At 40.7% G+C, this 17,715-nt stretch overlaps 1 protein-coding gene across 4 annotated transcripts; it reads right to left on the bottom strand.

The window, feature by feature from the left end:
- Positions 1-561: 561 nt before the first annotated feature.
- LOC140788675 (cyclin-dependent kinase C-2-like) lies at positions 562-8,584 on the bottom strand. Of its 4 annotated transcripts, none has more exons than XM_073138049.1 (13): positions 8,448-8,584; positions 7,589-7,767; positions 7,235-7,316; positions 7,062-7,152; positions 6,961-6,990; positions 6,707-6,819; positions 6,558-6,630; positions 6,321-6,441; positions 3,531-3,648; positions 2,295-2,434; positions 2,082-2,139; positions 1,476-1,546; positions 562-1,337 (listed from the first exon to the last, which is right to left on the bottom strand). In XM_073138049.1, the coding sequence occupies exons 2-13, from the start codon at positions 7,696-7,698 to the stop codon at positions 785-787; spliced, it is 1,560 nt and encodes a 519-aa protein (XP_072994150.1). In that variant the 5' UTR covers positions 7,699-7,767; positions 8,448-8,584; the 3' UTR covers positions 562-784. The 4 variants fall into 4 exon arrangements, with proteins under 4 accessions (XP_072994150.1, XP_072994148.1, XP_072994151.1 ...); XM_073138047.1 differs by having other exon boundaries at positions 6,707-6,822; XM_073138050.1 differs by having other exon boundaries at positions 7,589-7,780; positions 8,448-8,530.
- Between the last annotated feature and the right edge of the window lie 9,131 nt (positions 8,585-17,715).

Here is a 17,715-nt window from a genome sequence, read left to right on the forward strand (position 1 = left end):
TATTTTTGTGACAACCTCACTTGTTCTATCATGTGTGCCATGCGTGTTGTGTGTGCGCATGAGCAAGCACATGCCGTGCCCGAGCTAGGGCTTTACAAAAAACATAGATTGAATTACAAAACCATTCCCAACAAAAAGGTTGGCTCTGAATCACCAAAAAGAAAACGGACTATAGCTACTCAAAATTTCAATTTCAAATTTCTACATAAGAAATTATAAATTGCTTTTCCTATAGAAAACCACTGTTGTGCAGTCTCTTTATGGAAGAGGATTATTAATCACTTTCTTATATAGAAAAGAATAGTTTGTTAGAAAATCACCCCATAAAAACTTGGGAACTTCCAAAATGCCTTTGATAGAATCAATTTTTTGTTATTGAGGTTGTGCAGTAGTTGCTCTTTATCATTGTTTGCCTTCACGAGACAGCCCTGGACGGTATGGTGACAAGTTACACCATACCGAAATTACCTGCCTGTGGTCTAAATAAATGTAGAACTACATATTTCAGATCCTGAAAGTTTTAAGTTTACCACAATAGTACTGCAATTGTGAGATATAAAGTTTGGACGCACAAAAACAGTAGTTTAAATCAATGTGAAAATGGTATAAAGCACATTACCAAGTTCTGACTTTGAATAGATCTCTTCTCCATAAAAAGAAGCAGAAGTGAGAACAATATAGTTAGGTCCTAATCCAAGCTTGCTAGATATTATAGCACTCATACTGCATTAATTTGATGAGTGAGTATCATCTGAGCAACTTGCATTAAGAACCTAAAACTCCACTACTGCCAGCTACCATACTGCTGTTGGTTGCGGTTCCCACCCATCACGTTGGGACCTCGGCCTGGACCTGAAGGTCCATATGGGCCTCCTTGGGGGTAATTTGGTGCCCCAGCTCCATAGCCACTTCCACTCCCACCTCTAGGCCCACCAGTCCCAGGCATGCCATTGCCACCAACATAAGGAGGTACGCCACGGCCTTGAGGAGGATATGGACCAGTACCGTAACCACCACCTGGTCCGCCATGATTAGGGTTATATCCACCACCTGGATTCGCACCCTGTGGGTACCTGCTAGGCCCTCCAGAGGGCCCATGAGGCGTCCCATAGTGATGGCCTGAGCCAGCAGCCATGGGAGGATGCGCATTGTGAACTGGCTGGCTTGGACCAGGTCTGATCTGAGGGTGCTGTTGGCCAGTCTGCTGGATGGGAGGCAACCGAGCATGTGGTTGTGGATGCTGCAATTTTTGACGTTTTGCTGCTTCTTCTTGCTGCCGTTGCTGCTGACGCTTCTTCTTTGTCTGGAATTCATGTGACGACTCATACTTCGGTAGGCTGCATCAGAATGGTGAAACATAAGTCAAATGAATTTAAGGTGAGAAAACTAGACAACTTTAGAACGTCGATTGGACTGACACACAATATGGAATTTCAAGCTCTCAAGAGGGTAGTAGTAAAGCCTTCAACCAATACCTTTTAGGTTCACAAGGTAAAGGATCAGTCCATAAATACTCTGCATCAAGTGCATCTTTTGCAAAGATCCTCTGACATTTTCAAAATGACACAAACAGTTAACATACACATAAATGATACAAGTACAAGAAAATGAGGTTGCATATAAGATTCAAATTGAACCCAATTTTATATCATCACTACAAGTTCCTCTCATCAATCTATCCTCCCATTTGGCAAACTACTATTCAGCTTCTCTTTTAACAAGCTCATTTATCATGACAGTATGAACTGTTTGATGTTTCATCAGAAGTGTGGCCTTTCAAGTGATGAATTAACATCAAGCTGCTTTGGCAGGAAGCTGATACTCTGTCCATATTGTATAAAAAACAAGGACAAACATTCCAACTCAATGGAATTTTTAATTTTTATAAGGAGAAAATACTAGTAGAGCCTGAGAACCCAAGTACAAAAAGAAGCAACACTTAAAGCATGATTCATTAGATAGCTAATCCTTTGTCACTACTAATGGTCAATAGTTTCCAGCTGGTGAGGATATGTTCATGCATAGTGAATGAGTAGATGACAAATCTGTAAAATATTACAGGCAAATTTTAATAACAATACCTGTGAAGGGTCTAATGTTAACATCCTTTCCAAAAGATCCAGCGCATGACGATCAAAACTGTCAAATCACAGAGAAAATTACATCAGATGAAATAAGAAATTTGCAAAAAAGAACTCAGTTAATTATCCACAGAACCCATAGTAACTCATTCAGAAACAGTGCTAGTAGAGCAGTAATTAATCTATAAGGTGCAATTCAGATAGATCACTTACTGCTTAAAAACCTCTCTGACACGCCTTTTCAATGGTCGTGCAGGCTTGAAATTGTTATACCAGGGAATTTTAGTCACACCTGGCCAGTTCACCTCATCCGGAGTCCCACAAAGCTCAAATATTTTAGTCAATTGCTCTGGCTGCAGGACAAAAGAAGAGACATAGGTAATAACCTTCTCTCTTAGAATTTTGAGTGCAAAAAGCTCTAGAACATCAATAGATTCATCTGAATATAATTCTACAATATCAATAGATTCATCTGAATATTAAGCTGTAATGTAAATCAAAAAGGTATGGGAGCAGCATTCTGTGAGTTGATTATGCTTGCAACCAGAAGATCAGTAAGGAATATATCAAGCTCTATTTGAAGCAAAGATAGAAAAAGAGAAGAAAAGAAAAACATTTAAATTTCCTTGATGGTTCAGCAAAATATGAACCACTGGATTGCCTGAAAATGTTTGGAGCAGTAGAAGGTTTCAGTGCTAACAATATTAATAGTACAGATATATTACTTGACAAAATAAAGCTTCCAGCTTGAAAAGGGATTAGAATGGTAATTGTCTGTCCCTCTTTAATCCACAGTATAAGGTACTGCCTATTTTGTCAAAGTAATGAAGTGCTTTGGTGGAGTAGCTACAAAGATATTCATTTCACAGATAAATCATCATAGAGCTGTTTCCTAGGGTGCAATTCAGATGTATTTCCTTCTTACTCATTTTATTTTCCTTCCCTTCTAATTCTCCTACTTTCTCTTTCCCAACAAAAAAACATTCTGACTTCTTATTTTCAGTAGGCTGTTCTGATTCTCTGCTGACAAATAATAAATATGAACATGAAAAATTTAGTAGAGTTAAAGTACACTTATGCATAGTTTCAGCATTCTCCTCAATGTATTCAACTATTCCTAGTAGTTTCCCCTATATATTCCTTTTCTAATTCTCTTATTCTCCCCATCATTTGCACTCTACTATCAATCTCATCTGCTGCTCTTCCTTTTCTACTTCTCCAAAATTACAATTATTCCCATTTGTGTTACTTGAGATCAACAGGGTCCCACAGTGATTGCAAGGGCAAAATCTAAACAAACTACTTTGAAATATAGCAAATATTAAGATTTCCACTATTTATAAGATAGTTTCAGAAAAAACATCATGATCTTGGAAAAGGAACAAAAAACTAAATAAAAATATAATCAAGTACAATAGGAAAACAAAAGTTAGATGCAGAAAGCAATACCTCATTTTTTCCTGGCAAGATTGGTTTCCCATGCAAAAGTTCCGCAAAGATACATCCAACAGACCACATGTCAACTGCTGGACCATATTTTGTGCTTCCTAGCAGTAGCTCTGGAGGTCTGCCAATCAAACAATTGAATCATAAAGGGTAAACACAAGAAGTTATTTGTTCGGTTAAACCCAAGCAAGGCTATCAAAATAAATGAGCAACTTGAGCTAGGGCTTGGCTCAAGCTTGGCTTGAAAATAATGAGCCAAGCTTGGGCCAAATTTCAAGCTCGAAATGAATTTTGAATCAAGCTTGGACACAAAAGTGACTCACTCAGGCTCGATTCAATAAGCTCAAGTTTATTATTTATTAATGTATATATTGTTTATAATTCATAACTAATAGATTTTGATCCAATAGCTCATATATCCCCACAATAGGCTCACAGCTTGTTTAAGGCTCGAACTAAGCTCAGCTTGAATTAAGTCTAGCTTGTTTAAGGCCTGAATGAGCTTATTTAAAGCTCAAATTGCATGGATCTAAGTTTCGGTTGATCCCAGGTCGGATCAACCGAAACTAATTAGGCCCAATCAATACCTAGTCCGCCCAATACGTGTCTTTTCATATTGATACGGGTTCTCCACTTCTCTCTCTTCCTTCCAACTAGTAGCACCCGACACAAATCCCGATGACCTCGATGTCCAACAACATCCTTCGATTAGATTCGATGAGCTCGACCTCCGACGACTTCAAGTTACTTTTTTTTCCTTTTGTCTCTCTCCTTGATGCCCCATCTCTTTCTCTCCCTCTATCTCCCTTTGACTCTGCTGAGCCCCCTCTCTCTCTTTTTTTTTCTCCGCTATCTTCCTCCCTCTCTCTTGCTCTCTTTTACCATTTGTCGTTTCTATTTCTGTTACTATGATAAAAAGTCAGCTACAGTAATAGAGAGTGAGATAGAGAGACGAGAGAGAGTGCAAAGTGAGAGAGGGAGTAACACAAAGAGGGAGGGAGAGAGAAAGGGAAAGAGATAGGAGAGAAGATATAAAAAAAATCAGAAAAAAAGTGCATTGCGATAGAGAGAGAAAGAATGAGAAGAGAAAGTGGGAAAGAGAAGGGAGAAAAGAAATAAAAAAAATCAAAAAAAGAATTTGCCTTACGAGCAAACATATGTGAGTAATTATTATTTTGATGCAAAACGTGGTGGAGAGAGAGATGGATGAGGAAAGTAAGAAAGAAAGAAATGGAGTTTCACACCTCCATCCTAAAAAAAAATGGTTTCACACCATAATTCTCTAGAGAGCAAAATTATATAAATTTTTATTAACCTCCAAAGAAAATATAACGGGTCTATATATAAACCTATAATGGAATTAAGTAAAAGACACCCTACATAGAAAATAAGAAAAGCACCCCAAATAAATAAAAATCATAACCAAATCTTTATAGGAAGAATCATCCACTGTCGGCAACTCTTGCGCTAGTACACACGCCATCGAGTCCTATCAGTGATGTTCGCATCATATTTTTTTATCATTTTTCTAAATTTCTAAATTATTTCTTGCATTTTTAAAAGATATTTATAATTTACGTAATTAAAAATAGTCCAATCTGATATGACTGATGATACGATCTTCTCTGGATTAGGTTTGATCTATTCTGTTTTCAAATCTAGGCAGGATTTTGCACGAAACTTTAGAAGAGGATTCCTAGAAATATAACCGTCGGATCAACGTGAAATTTTGATAGTAGTAGCCCTAGAAAAGAGCTTTCCAATGAAACTAATTTCAGGTGAATCGGACGGCGAGATTCGAAGATATCTTCGAATAAGTGGACGAACGTCAGAGCATCTATTCTTTGGATTCGTGGATGAGGGCATGGGATCCTAGGTGGATTATAGAGGTGGTAGGCCGATGGTAATGGGTGGCACCAGTAAGGAAGGTGATGGGCAAGGATTATGGATAGTGGAAAGGGTTAGAGCAAAGATAGAGAGATTTGAAGGAGGAGGAGTGGACCGCCCCTAAAGGACTAGGGTGAGTGGCCGGTCGAGGAAGACTAGAGGCGACGGAGCCATGGGATGAGGAAACGAGAGAGGAGAGGAAGAAGATTATGGTAAAAACTCAATTCATTGATCATCCCCTTTTTGGTTGCCATCCACATCTTAAGACGCTAACCAAACAAGTCAAAAATAATAATTATTAACCCTAGAAATAATAAATTTTCACCGACTACATTCAAATGTGATCGAATGTATTCGAACACACAAATTGCGTTCTCTGTCGATGCGAACGTATGCAAGCGTTCGAACGAGATCGAGCGCGTTCGAACGCACAATTCCCGTTCTCTATATTTGTAAACGCCTGCATGCGTTCGCAAGCGTGTTCGAACGCATCCACCCGTATTCGAACGCAACCTACAGAAATCTTATTTTTCTCTGAATAAAACACTAACACAATAAGAAAATGTAGGGTGTATCCATGCTCGAGACGACATCGGTGAAGTCCAAATCGTATCAACTGATACATGTTATTTTTTTGGATGGCCAATCCAAATCTTGATACCATGTTTTCAAACCTTATCAATGAGCTGATTTACAGCTCAAGCTTGAAATAGACCTGAGCTTCAAATAGGATTGGCTCATCCTAAACTACATTTTAGGCTCGGAATTCATTTTGAGTCAAGCCTAAGTAGAAGACGGCTCACTCAAATTCAGCTCATTTACACACCTAAACCTGAGAACTAAATAAAATCATCTAAATAGAGAAACCCATATCATCTTTATCCGGCAAAGAAATGAAGGATTTACCTATACCACAAGGTAATCACCCGGTTTGTAAGGTTCCCATTGTGATCACTAGAGAATGAGCGTGCAAGGCCAAAATCAGCAAGTTTCAGATTTCCCTCATTATCGATCAAAAGATTAGACCCTGAAAAAAGGACTTTCAAAATCAAATTAGCAACTAGAGAAAATAAGCTTGACTGTCCCACCACTCCAACTAAAAGGGAAGGATAGGATAGACCTTCTAACAATGGAGCGTAATACCTTTAATATCCCGATGCAGCACTTGGTTGACATGGCAATAGTGCAGTCCTGTTAGCAGTTGCCTCATGTAGCACTGTGCAGCGGAAGAAACAGCTGACAGAGATGCAATGAGTGATGAAAGAAAAATTGATTAAGGATGTCTAGGTGACCTTAATCTGAGGTACTTCGAACCGCATTCCAGGCCTATCTGATAACCCAGTCAAATCATGATCCATGTATTCAAAAACCATGTATATGCTTCCCTTGTACTTGTTGCCATCAGCTGCTTTAAAAATTCCATATATCACATTTTTTTAATAAAAACAAGGAACTTTGTTGGAAAATAACATTTGTAACATTTGAAATTGGTAAGACATCATATGCTAATTCACAATGAAGTAGAGAAAGTCCAATCTGAAGAAACCTGTCTTTCCTTGCTCATCCTTTTCTGGACCTGCAATTATTCAAACAATCAGCTCGCTTAATAGAAAAACAGTAAAAAAAAGGAACTACAAATTACGATACCTGGTGAAGTGACTATCTCCTTTAGTTGAATAACATTCTGATGATGCAGCTTCTTCAGAATTTTGATCTCACGTATTGCTGTTATTGGGAACTGCAAATAAGTGAACACTTAAAGCTTCACTTTCAGGAATTTCAAAATGGCATACCAGTATGGGAAAAGCACAAGGACAAACCCCTTCTCTTTCATTGTCCATCCTAATCTTCTTTAAAGCCACTATTTCTCCAGTTCTTGTTTCTCTAGCCATGTACACTTGCCTGCACTCCATAAATCAAACAATTAATTTTCTTTATGACACACCAAAATAATATCAAAATATTAGTTTCACATCATAATTATTGCTAGTAATTAACCAATAAGTCAGCAAACTTCAAGCTTCTTTACAGAAAAGACCTTAAGATTATAACAATGAACTAACAAAAAGAAGCACCTCTCAACCAAAATTTAGGACAATTTGTTCTCTGATAACACATCAATTTGTCAGGAATAAAGAAGGAAAGGGGCAGCCTTTGAAGCTTCTAAGACTTACCCGTATGTGCCTTCACCAATCTGCTCCAATTTCTCAAAGCAATCGACGTTTCGAGATCCCCATGAAGGGGACCCATCCAAATTCAATTGCTCAGGTGCAGCCACCGCCATTACCAATGTAACTATAAACCCTCAAGGGCCATTACATTCACTCTTTAAGCCAATTGTCCAAGGTAAGATCTGAACGCAGATTCTTGAAATAAATTCAATAACAATTCATGAAATATAAGAGCCCATCACTAGCAAAAGCATTCAAGAAGGATTATTCAAAATAATACATACACTTGTTCGGCAAGAGTTAGATAAAGACTACACATATATGAAGTTAAAAATCAGTGTTTCTCCAAACTAACTTCATCTGCATGTGCTGCAAACAACATAAAAATTGTGGAAGAAAGGAACAAGAAATGCACAATGAAGAGGATTTTCTTTTCTTTGATAAAAATAAGGATGTTTTGAAAGGCGCCCACAGTATGCAGGCACCTATCTGTTCTACCATTTTTAATATACAAAAATATAGAAACAATTATATATAAGGTAATAATATATACTAATATTAGCAAAATAGCAATTTAGCATATCTGCATAGTGCATATATTCACAAGCATGCATTATTCACAGATCACAAAGACATTACACATGATACACAATGTCAAAAACAGCCCACATTCTACTAGAAACAAATTACTAATTAGCAATAGCAGTAATCATCTAATGGTGGCAAATAGTAAAAGAAAAAACATGAGGAGGACCGGCGGGTGGTGGTATGCGGAGAGAGAGAGAGAGAAAGAGAGGACCGGTGGGGTAGCGCAAGACAGAGAGTGTGTGAAAGAGTGAGAACATTGAGAGAGGGAGCGTACCTCCACCGCCCACCGCTAGCCACCGGAGAGGGGACAGGGAGAGGGCTCGAGAGTTGAGAGTGATTAGGGCTCGATTGGGAAACAATTTTTTTCTTTCAAACTTGGGACTAAATCCCGGTCCGCTAGCTGACCCGACCTACAGTCCCGCAAACGCGGCCCGACCCACAATGAGAAACGATGGTCTGCATAGCCCGTTAACTGCCTTGGCGGGCTACTGTTTACATTTTTTTTGTTGGGTTAATAACAATTTACCTCGTGACGCAATTCTACAAATTTTGTGCATGGTTAACTTAAGCACTTAACTGTGGTGATCTTGATTAAGGTGCACCATTATTATTTTCATCATATTGATCAATAATATGAACAGAGTCACATCGGATCACATTAGAAGGACATTGGGCTCAATAAATCAAATCTATTTATCTTTTAGTTGATTTATACATATCTCTTATTTTAGTCATGAAGACAAGTTTAGTTAAGTAATGTAAGCCTCAAAAAGTAAGTTTAATTAAATTATGTAAACCTCTAAGGTAAGCCTAATTAAGCCATGTAAGTCTCTAATGTAAGTCTAATTAAGTCATATAAGCCTATAAGGCAAGTCCTAGTTCGAGTTATATAAGCCTTCAGAGTAAATCCGAATAAAATTCATTATACCCAACCTCTATATATAGAGGGGCTAGGCTTCTTTGCTTATTCATACAAAAATCTAATGAAAGTTACGATCCGACCATATGAGTTAAGTCAAATCGAGTCAAGTTAGTTAGTTAGTTTTATCTTATTATTTTAAATTTTAAATAAATTAGATAATCCGCATGTGGATCCGATCCACTAGGATTTTACTCCTATAAATAGGAGTAGACATATGATTAGAATTATGGAATGAATATGAATTTAGCCAAATTATTTTTTCTGTCTTTATCTTTTCATACAGTCGTTAAATCGTCTTTATCTTTTTAGGAGTCGATGGTAACCGTAAAAGCCTTCCGATCTTCCAAACCTAGCAGCCATCTCGCTCCAATAACCACCCTACTTTACAGCCATCCACCACAACCCTTGGTCATCTGCCACACTTAGACATGATTATCGGGCGGGCTGGGCTGGGCTTTTCGAGCCAATCGGGCTTAAGTATTTGTTTACGGTCCCGACCCACCAATCACTCGAGCCGGGCCTGGTTTGGGCTAGGCTAGAATAGTCTAGCCCATTACCGCCCGTCGACCCATTACCGTCCATCCGCCCGACCCACCAATCACTCGGCCCAATCCACCTTTTAGTTATTTTTAGAAAAAAATTTATGATAGGCTACAGAACAATTCCTTTAAGATCTGAATTTATTATAAGAAACAGTCAATGCAACTGAGGGAAAATATTCACCAAATATTCTCCTATAGTCATAAAATTACAAAACTAAGTGGAATCGATCCGTAACTCCCTGATCTACATTTTTTATATTTACGCCAGATTTGAACTACAACCGGAATGAAAACACGATATATTGCGGATGATGGTGGTGGTGACGGGTGGAGTGGAAGTTAGGGTTTTGGATGATAATGGAGATGAGGGTGGATAGATGGTGTTGTTTAAGGGATATAGACAAAGGGGAAGAAGTGATCGAGATTTCAAAGAAGAAGGAGGACTTGACAGACGAGAGAGATTAGAAGTTAGGAGAGACCTTGCTAACGGTAGAGGTGGTAGGTTGGTGAAGAGGGAGAAGGGAGATTAGGGTAGTGATGGGTAATGTACCAAAAGGTCGGCGACAGAATAATTCCTTAAGATCTGAATTTATTATAGGAATCAGTCCACGCAATTGTGAGAAAATATTCATACAATATTCTTTTGTAGTCAGAAAATTGTGAAACTAAGTATATTAGATTCATAACTTCCTGATCTACAACTTTTACATTTATGCCCTTCGCAGATTCGAACTACAACTAGGACAAAAATATGAAATAACGTGGGTGATGGTGGAGGTGAGGGGTGGAGTGGATGTTAGGGTTATGGATGGGTATGGAGATGGAGGTGGATGGAGGATTCGATTAAGGGATATAGACGAAGGGAATGAAGTGGTCGAGATCCCAAAGAAGAGCCTCGACAATCGAGAGAGATTAGAAGTTAGGAGAAACCTTGCCAACGATAGAGGTGGAAGGATGGTGAAGAGAGAGGAGGGAGATTAGGGTAGATAAATGATAGAGAGGCAAGAAATTAATATTCCAATAGCATAATGAATTTGGCTGCCATCCACATATATATAGAGGCTAGCCAACAAGTCCTAAAATAATAAGTAACCCTAATTCTAGAGGATTCCCGCCGATCGCGTTCGAACGCACAAAATGTGTTCTCTTTATGTGCAAATGCAATGCAAGCGTTCGAACGTGATGCAAGCATTCGAACGCGCATTACACGTTCTCTATATTTGCGAACCTGATGTAGGCGTTCGCAAGGGCGTTCGAACGCAACCCCTCCTGCATTCGAACACAACCTATAGGAATTTTATTTTAATGAAAATAAACAACTAATACAATAAAAAAAAATACTAAGTAAGTGTATCAGCCAGCCCACCACGCTTCCCTGACCTTGCCCTCAAGGTGAAAAGTCGAGAAAATGCTCCAAAATATCAGTCTCCAACTCTCATGTCACCTTATTTGATGCCTTATCAAGCCACTTAACTAGAATCTTCATCTCCAATCTAGTACCATGTCGTCGTCGGCGTCTAGCAAGTACACGAACTGGCTCTACAATCTCTATCTCCTCCAATGGATCCGATAGAACTAATCCAACGATCTCATGATCTCCAATTCGCTCCCTTAGCAATGAAACATGAAAGACAGAATGCACTCTCGACCCCTCCAGCAGCTCCAAATGATATGCAACCGGACCAATACGCTCTAACATCCAAAATGGACCAAAGTAGCGATGTGCTAACTTTTGGTTACGCATTAGACGTAAGGTCACCTGTCGATATGGTTGTACCCTCAAAAACACCCAACTGTCGATGTCGAACTCCTGCTCCCTATGGCTACGATTATAAACTTGCTTCATGCGGTTTTGAGTATGTTTAAGATGGGCACGCAACCATCTCAATGTGGCGTCTCTATCCATCAAGGCTAAGTCCACCTCCGTCCGATCTGCCAATACCACTAGATCATAAGCATGTAACGTCGGAACCATGCATCCATATATCACCTCAAATAGAGTTATGCCAATGCTGTTATGGTAGGCGGTGTTATAAGACCACTCCGCCCACGATAAGAACTCCAACCATCGTCTTGACATCTCTCCAATAAAGCACCTCAAGTACTGCTCAATGCCTTAATTGACCACCTCAGTTTGGCCGTACGTCTGTAGATGGTAGGCCGAACTGAAGTTCAATCGAATCCCCTGTAATCTGAAAAACTTCATCCAAAAGTCGCTCATAAATACACAATCACGATCCGAGACAATCGTGCGTGGCATGCCATGTAATAGAGCAACATTTCTCACAAAAATTTCAGCCACTCACTTGGCTGAATATGGATGTGACAATGTCGAAAATTTTGCATATTTGCTCAATCTATCAACCACCACAAAGATAATGGAATAACCACGTACCAATGGAAGACCCTCTATGAAATCCATAGACATGTCTTCCCAAACACGGTTCAGTAAGATAAAGGCTGAAGTAATCTGGCCGGTTTCAATGTGGTTGCCTTAGCCCTTTGATAAACTTTGCAAGCACGGATAAAACTCCTCACATCCCACCTCAATCCTAGCCACGTGCAACTCTAAGATATCCTCCTATAATTCCTTAAGACACCCTCATGACCAGCCTCTGGAGTATGGTGGAAGTGCTCCAACAATTTCTGCCGCAATCCATCATTTGTGGGCACTTGAATGCATCCGCGGTCCAACAGCAAACTGCCTCGATTTTCCAACTCTAGATGGCGCTCCGGATCATCCATTACCTTCTGCAATAATCTCAAAATATTTGGGTCAGATGTACATGCATACTTCAGCTTGCCGAGGAAGGGAAAGGTAGGAGAAGAATAGGCTACAAGCTTGGCAGTATTGGGATGGCGCGATAGTGCATCTGCCGTTCTATTTTCCGTTCCCTTCTTGTATTGGATTTCATAATCATACCCCAGCAATTTTGTGAACCATCTCTGCTATGCCAGAGTGTGTATACACTGTCCCATAAAGTATTCCGGGGGCGAAACATTCATTACATCAAAAGCAAAGGCCCTTCGCTCTTCGCTCTTCACTCCTCCACCTAGGCAGGTATGAGAGTTCGAACGAGGGGGTCTTGTGCCTCGGCTAACATCAAAAGAGGGTCTTAAAGGTGGTCGTAGTCTAGTACTCGCAGTCGCTTTCTTTGAAACTTGCAGAATTTCCAACCGGCATTCTAGGTGCAAACTGCCCATCTCGGTTGCCCCAACTTGTTTTTGCTCCATCATAACAGGGCCTTCTCAAAGGCCTCCTCAAGAGTGTATCTCCTCTCGCAGCCTTGAAATAAATGTGCTCATCAATGTCGGTTCGGACCAAGGTGGCTCACAATGACTACTAACTCTTTCAAATTCTCCTTGGTACTCCAATACGGTCGTCCTCTGAACTATCTTGCTTAATGTGGTAGTAAAATCTTCATATGTCGCTGTTCCAAATTTGCGTATAATCCTCCTACAAAAATCAGCTTATTTGGTAAATCCTCTACCACGAATAACCGATCTATACTAATGCAATGCCGTTCCGTAGAGGTGAAAGCTTGCCATTTGGACCTTTGCGTCCTCCACTATCCCTTGACAATCAAAGTATTGTTCAACTTGAAACACCCAATCCATTGGATCACCATCTTAGAATTTTGGAAAGTCCAAGCATGCGGTTCTCTCCCAAATAGCATTGTTGGGTTCGCGAAAGATCTTTGGTTCAGGTCTAAACCTTTGTGCATATTGATCAGCTTCTCTAAATCCTCGAGCATGTCCATGACCATCTCCAAAGGGATCAACCTTATCCTCAAAATGTCAATCCTCCTCATCGACGAAGCGCACCGATATCGCACGCCTCTTGGGTTCCACCACCACCGGCCTTGGGTTTTGTAACGGAGGTGGGGGATAATGTGTAGGCATAGGTAAGAGGGGATCATTGACGCTCACATGACGCACCTGAACCTGTGGAGTATCGGTTCGATGAGATCCCACCGCTGGTCCTTTTTGAAACTCTAATCGTTGTCAAAGAGATGACGAACCCAATCGGTTCATGACATATTTCTTGAAATCATTGTGATCATTTTGAATTGTGTCAACTCTATGCAATAATATTTGGAATATGCCCTAAGTTCATCCGCCAAGCCCATATTCACACCCATGGTCGTTGGTTAACTCGGTCCTACTATGGTCGCTCCAAAAAAATCGACTTCACAGTTAGGGTCATCGTGGATTGAGTCTTCCCTTATCGGTGTGCTCTCCATAGGTCCCCTTATTCATGTCATCTTCCTTATTTCAACTATTAATGGAGGTCTGAGGTTCACCGGCTCTAATACCAGATTGATGTGTTCTTGTACTAAAAGATCAGCTATGGAACGATTCCTTCAAGATCTGGATGTAGTACAAGAATTAGTCCACGCAACTGTGGGAAAATATTTAATAAATTTTCTTCGGTAGTTAGAAAATTATGAAACAAAGTGGATTCCATTCATAACTTCCTAATCTACAACTTTTATATTTAGTTCTTCACATATTCGAACTGCACCTGGGACGCTAATATGGGATAACATGGGTGATGGTGGTGGTGATAGGTGATGTTAGGGTTATGGATGGGTATGGAGATGGAGGTGGATGGTGGATGTGATTAAGGAAAATAGATGAAGTGAATGAAGTGGTCGAGATCCCAAGAAGAGGGGTGACTCGACAGTCGAGGGAGATTAGAAATTAGGAGAAACCTTGCCAACGATAGAGGTGGAAGGATAGTGAAGAGGGAGTAGGGAGATTAGGGTAGATAGATGATAGAGAGGCAAGAAATCAATATTCCAATAGAAAATGAATTTGACTTGCCATCCACATATATAGAGAGGCTAGCCAACAAGTCCTAAAACAATAAATAACCCTGATTTATTTCTTGTTTTTTATTAAGAAGAGCTAAAAACTCAGCTAAGGTTTACATCACGAGCCACTTCATTGCCCATTCAATCAGAATACAAAATGGTCTCTAGCTCCAAGGGGATCCTATCAGAATTACTCCAGACTCTCCCTTGGGCTGAGTGTCCACCAAGTTTAGCTAACCAATCGGCTTGCTCTGTTCCTTCCCTATATGTGTGAAGGAACTTGATCCTCTTGAAGGACGCTAACGTAGTGAAGTAGTTATGAATTGTGCTCCCTTACGCGCCATGGACAACTATCCTCACCTTTGAATATTTTGATTACTAATAGTGAATCAGTTTCCACAATTACCTGCTCCCATCTCCCATTAGCCTTGCTCAACCCTACTTGCAGCGCCCAGACTTCATTGCAACTGACAGAGTCCGTTATAGTTGGTTCCGTAGCCGTCTGTAGAAGGGCACTATTCTTATCCCGTATGATGAATTTGACTCCGCCCTAATATTCTCCTTCCTTCCAAGATCCTTCAGCATTAATTTTGACCCACCTCTCCGGAGGGCGCTTCCAACGAGTTTTAATAGTAACATTCTCGATTTCGCCAAACTCCACTATCCATCAAATTATTTTGAGCTAGCATTACTGCCTTACTGGCCACTACCCGTGCTGTCACGCTCTTTCCTTGAAATATTCTTTGGTTATGTTCCTTCTAGATCCCCTAAATCATCGCCGCCTAATTAATTTCTAATACACCTTGTTAGAGTCTTTTTTTATTACATCAGTTATTTATTTTAATTAAAATAAAATTCCTGTAGGTCGCGTTCGAACGCCCTTGCGAACACCTGCATCAGGTTCGCAAAAATAGAGAATGCAAAATTCGAAATCGATCGGGTGTGTTCGAACGCTGTGTTCGAACGCCTACATCGTGTTCGTATTGACAGAGAATGCTTTTTGTGCGTTCGAACGCAATCAACAGGATTCCACTAGGATTAGGGTTAATTATTGTTATTAGGGCTTGTTGGATAGCATCTATAAAGGTGTGGATGGCCACCAAAATTATTATGCTATTGGAATATTGGTTTCTTGTCTCTCTATCTTCTCTTTACCCTAATCTCCCTCCTCCCTCTTCACCAACCTACCACCACTATCGTTGGCAAGGTCTCTCTTAACTTCTAATCTCCCTCATCTGTCGAGTCCTCCTTCTTCTTTGGGATCTCAACCACTTCTTCCCCTTCGTCTTTATCCCTTAAAAACAATCACCCATCCACCCTCATCTCCATTATCATCCATAACCCTAACTTCCACTCCACCCGTCACCACTACCTTCATCTGCATTATATCATATTTTAGTCCTAGTTGCAGTTCGAATATGCAAAGGGTGTAAATACAAAAATGTATATTAAAGAGTTATGGATCAATTCCATATGGTTTCGTAATTGTATGACTACGGGAGAATATTTTGTGAATATTTTTCCTTGGTTGCGCAGATTGCTTCCTACAATAAATTCAGATTTTGAAGGAATTGTCCTGTAGCCTATCAATTTCACCCTTATGTTCGACTTCCGATCCGACTCCTACCTCTGATCCAACCAATATGATTCAACCCTTAAGTTTTGACCTCTATGCACCTTGACCATTTTAGCAAAATAGGCCCACACTTCCAATGCAAACTAGTAGGTGTAGAAGAGGTGCATGGGCATTTCAGGGAAAAGCCCGCACATAGTACAGAATTCGTTAGGCCCATAATTTAGGCCAAAGAGGTAGGCTCTCGTTGGGACTCGGTTCCACATGAGCTTCCATAGAAAGGCCTTGATACGAGGTTCCGTGGCCAATTTCTAAAGCTTGGCCTACCTAGCCCACGCCTGGCCCTCATTCTTCTGTAAGAATTTGTAGATGGTCTTTGTCGTTGCCTCTCCATTAGTCACTGGGGCCCACACCCACAAGTCTTCAACTTACATACCCCTAGTTTCCAAAGTGGCCATGTAATAACCCAAAAAAAAAACAGAGAGAATTTGGGCACGATATGCAGCGCCTCCCAAGCAGCTTGGCGCTTCATGGGAGCGCCATGCATCGCAAGCCCGGCCAGCTAGCTGCGATGGGCCCCACCCCGCGCGCCACCACCAATGTCCCCCCCCCCCCGTCGCCTCTCTTTCTTCCTTCCTTTTTATTTTATCTTTATCTCTCTCTCTCTCTCTCTTCCCATTTCTTATTGACATTGGTCTACCGTCGTGATCCTTGGAACTCCACCGACTTGCCGCCGCCGTTGCCACTTTCACCTAGTGTCGATGAGCTTTCCTTCGCAAGAATTTGTAGATGGTCTTTGCCGTTGCCTCCCCATTAGTCACTAGGGCCCACACGCACAAGTCTTCAACTTGCATACACCCAAATTCCAAAGCGGCCATGTAATAACCCTAAAAAAAAGAGAGAGAATTTGGGCACGACGTGCAACGCCACCCAAGCAGTTTGGCGCTGCATGGGGGCGCCATGCATTGCAAGCCCGGCCAGCTGGCTACGACGGGCCCCACCCCGCCGCCACCACCGGTCTCCCCCCCCCCCCACCGCATCTCTCTCTTCATTCCTTTTTATTTTCTCTTTATCTCTCTCTTTTTTCCCACTTCTTACTAACACCGGCCTACCATCGTTATCCTTGGAACCCCGCCGGCTTGCCGCTGCCATTGCCACCTTCACCTAGCGTCGGTGAGCTTTCCTTCTCTCTCTCTCTCTCTCTCTCTCTCTTGGATTTGCCAGAACCAAGCCGTCGGTGAGAGGTCGGCCAGCCAGCGGCCGAGCCCCTCCCCACCGGCCGCTGGCTGGCCAGTAGCGGTAGAACCCCTCCCCGTCGGCCCGACTCTCCTCCCTCCTCTCCTCTCTCTTTTTCTCTTCTTCCTTCTCTTCCTTTCTTTTTCTTCCTTCTTTCTTCTTTCTTCTTCTCGCTTCTCGGTTCTTCCTCCTCTTGCTACAACAGTGCTGGGCCAAGCCCAGCATTGTAGCAAAGAGGATTATTGTTTTTTTTCTTTTCTATTAATTATATAGTTATTTTCTAATGTTAGGTAAATTAGTTTATTTAGATAGTTAATTATTTTGATAATTTACACACTAATATAATTTCACTAAGTATTTTTTATAGTATAATAATATATTAATTATATTTATAAATATTACTTATAAATTTACTTATGGTTTAGTTATTATTTAGTAGATTAATGCATGTA

The sequence above is a fragment of the Typha latifolia genome, chromosome 5, assembly GCF_019914945.1.
Source record: "Typha latifolia isolate L0001 chromosome 5, TyphaL0001v2, whole genome shotgun sequence".
NCBI lineage: Eukaryota > Viridiplantae > Streptophyta > Magnoliopsida > Poales > Typhaceae > Typha > Typha latifolia.

What these genes read in the sequence shown, in the direction of transcription:
- LOC140788675 (XM_073138047.1), bottom strand. Translation starts at nt 7,698, where the DNA reads ATGGCGGTGGCTGCACCTGAGCAATTGAATTTGGATGGGTCCCCTTCA. An exon ending in GGATGAGCAAGGAAAGACAG is followed by an intron (nt 6,823 to 6,960) that starts GTTTCTTCAGAT and finishes GAATTTTTAAAG; the next exon opens with CAGCTGATGGCAACAAGTAC. An exon ending in TCTTGCCAGGAAAAAATGAG is followed by an intron (nt 2,435 to 3,530) that starts GTATTGCTTTCT and finishes TTTGTCCTGCAG; the next exon opens with CCAGAGCAATTGACTAAAAT.